This window comes from Pinus tabuliformis, chromosome 2_2 (genome assembly GCF_031772625.1).
Source record: "Pinus tabuliformis cultivar Carrire ecotype Pingquan chromosome 2_2, CPIR1, whole genome shotgun sequence".
NCBI lineage: Eukaryota > Viridiplantae > Streptophyta > Pinopsida > Pinales > Pinaceae > Pinus > Pinus tabuliformis.
The window spans coordinates 999,915,364-999,916,946 of record NC_142300.1 but is presented as its reverse complement, the minus strand read 5'-3'; the positions used below and the strand labels follow the sequence as shown (position 1 = coordinate 999,916,946).

General features: G+C 37.6%; 1 protein-coding gene across 1 annotated transcript; it reads left to right on the top strand.

The window, feature by feature from the left end:
• Positions 1 to 243: 243 nt before the first annotated feature.
• Positions 244 to 1,325, top strand: LOC149196740 (beta-galactosidase 15-like). Its single transcript, XM_089408414.1, has 4 exons — positions 244 to 422; positions 509 to 514; positions 816 to 1,137; positions 1,215 to 1,325. Exons 1-4 carry the CDS (start codon positions 244 to 246, stop codon positions 1,323 to 1,325), a joined length of 618 nt encoding a protein of 205 aa, XP_089264540.1.
• Positions 1,326 to 1,583: the final 258 nt, after the last annotated feature.

Sequence of the window (1,583 nt, the reverse complement as noted above, 5' to 3'; positions counted from 1 at the left end):
CCACATTTTTATTTCCTTCCAACAAGTCAAACAAATCCACCCTTCTTCAGTTCGATCTCAAAAGGAAACTTGTCACCAGATTTCTTTACATTTTACATTTTTGACTTAGCTGCAACACTTTAAGTTGGCCGAACTAGCATAGATTGATATGTCTTAGTTATAGTAACGACCAGAGCTTTGCTGATCTTTTTCTTGATGAGACCATGTAGGTTGAGTTTAACGCACCTGAAGGCACCAATTTTAATGGCTTTGGAGCTAAGTACCATGAGCAAAGGGCAAACATGGGTAAATGGAAATCATATTGGCTGTTATTTTGTTTCAATGAAGACTCAAATTGATGCCTGCTCTAATGTATGCGATTACAGTGGAGCTTGTTACTCATCTAAATGTGACATGAACTGTGGAGAACCCACTCAAAAATGGTAACCATTAATTAGCAAAATCATTAGAAATATCCATTCATAGATAAAGCTTATTTTTAGATTTCGTAGTACTATACCTCCTGGAGTATGAGGTAAAACTACGTTTGGTGTGTACAACTCTGTAAAATTAACAAGGTAAGTCAACCGTTACCTGAGGGGGAACCTTGGGCGTGGAAGACATAAACCAGGGGATGTCTGTCAATGGACTAGCCTTAATAGGCATTGGCCAAGATTTTGTTGTAACTATGTTGTGTAGAAGAGGGATTACTTAAGGGAAAATTCTCCTTACACTACCTTATCTATGTTAGCCTAAGAAAGTTGCTCATTCTCCTTTGATAGTTTCAGCGAATTTTTACCTGCTCTATAAAAAAAAATCATACTGATACTAAACAGAATAACTACCTCAATTTGGTACCGTGTTCCTTGCTTATGGTTGCACCCAACAAAGAATGTATTAGTTCTCCCTGAGGAAGTAGGTGGTGATCCTTCTAGAATTTCATTTGGGACAAGATACATTGACATTGTCTACGCCCATGTGTCTCAAGCTCATCCTATTGTCAGCTCATTGACATTGCCAGAGCTTCGTCTCCAATGTTCTTCAGGGCAACGCATATCATCCATAAGCTTTGCAAGCTTCGGAAATCCAAGTGGGTCCTGCACAAATTTCATCAAGGGCTCTTGCCATGTAGTGAATTCAACTTCCATTGTAGAAAAGGTATGCAATTCTTTAATACACTATTCTGATTAAGGGAGATAACTGAAGGTCTACTAACATAATTATTTTTTGTGCAGGCATGCCTTGGGAAGGAGACATGTTCCATCTCTGTTTCTGAAGATTTGTTTGGAATCTCCTGTGCTGACAATCTCAAGTCTTTGGTAGTTGAGGGAGTTTGCAAATATTGATCAACGCATCTGCTAGGCATATTTCCAAATAAATATGTAAAAATATAGCACTCGCTTTAGATAATTTTATATATGGAAGCCTACAAAAATGAGCAATGACACAATTGAAGACATAAAAGTGTATACACAAAGCTTAACATCTCCACAGAGTCCCAAGTTCAAAAACTAACAGAAAAGAAACATATTGGAGGGAAAAAATTCCTGAAGTTTCAGATTGCACTATACCTCAAATCCTTCCTTCTTTAGAACGATTATGAC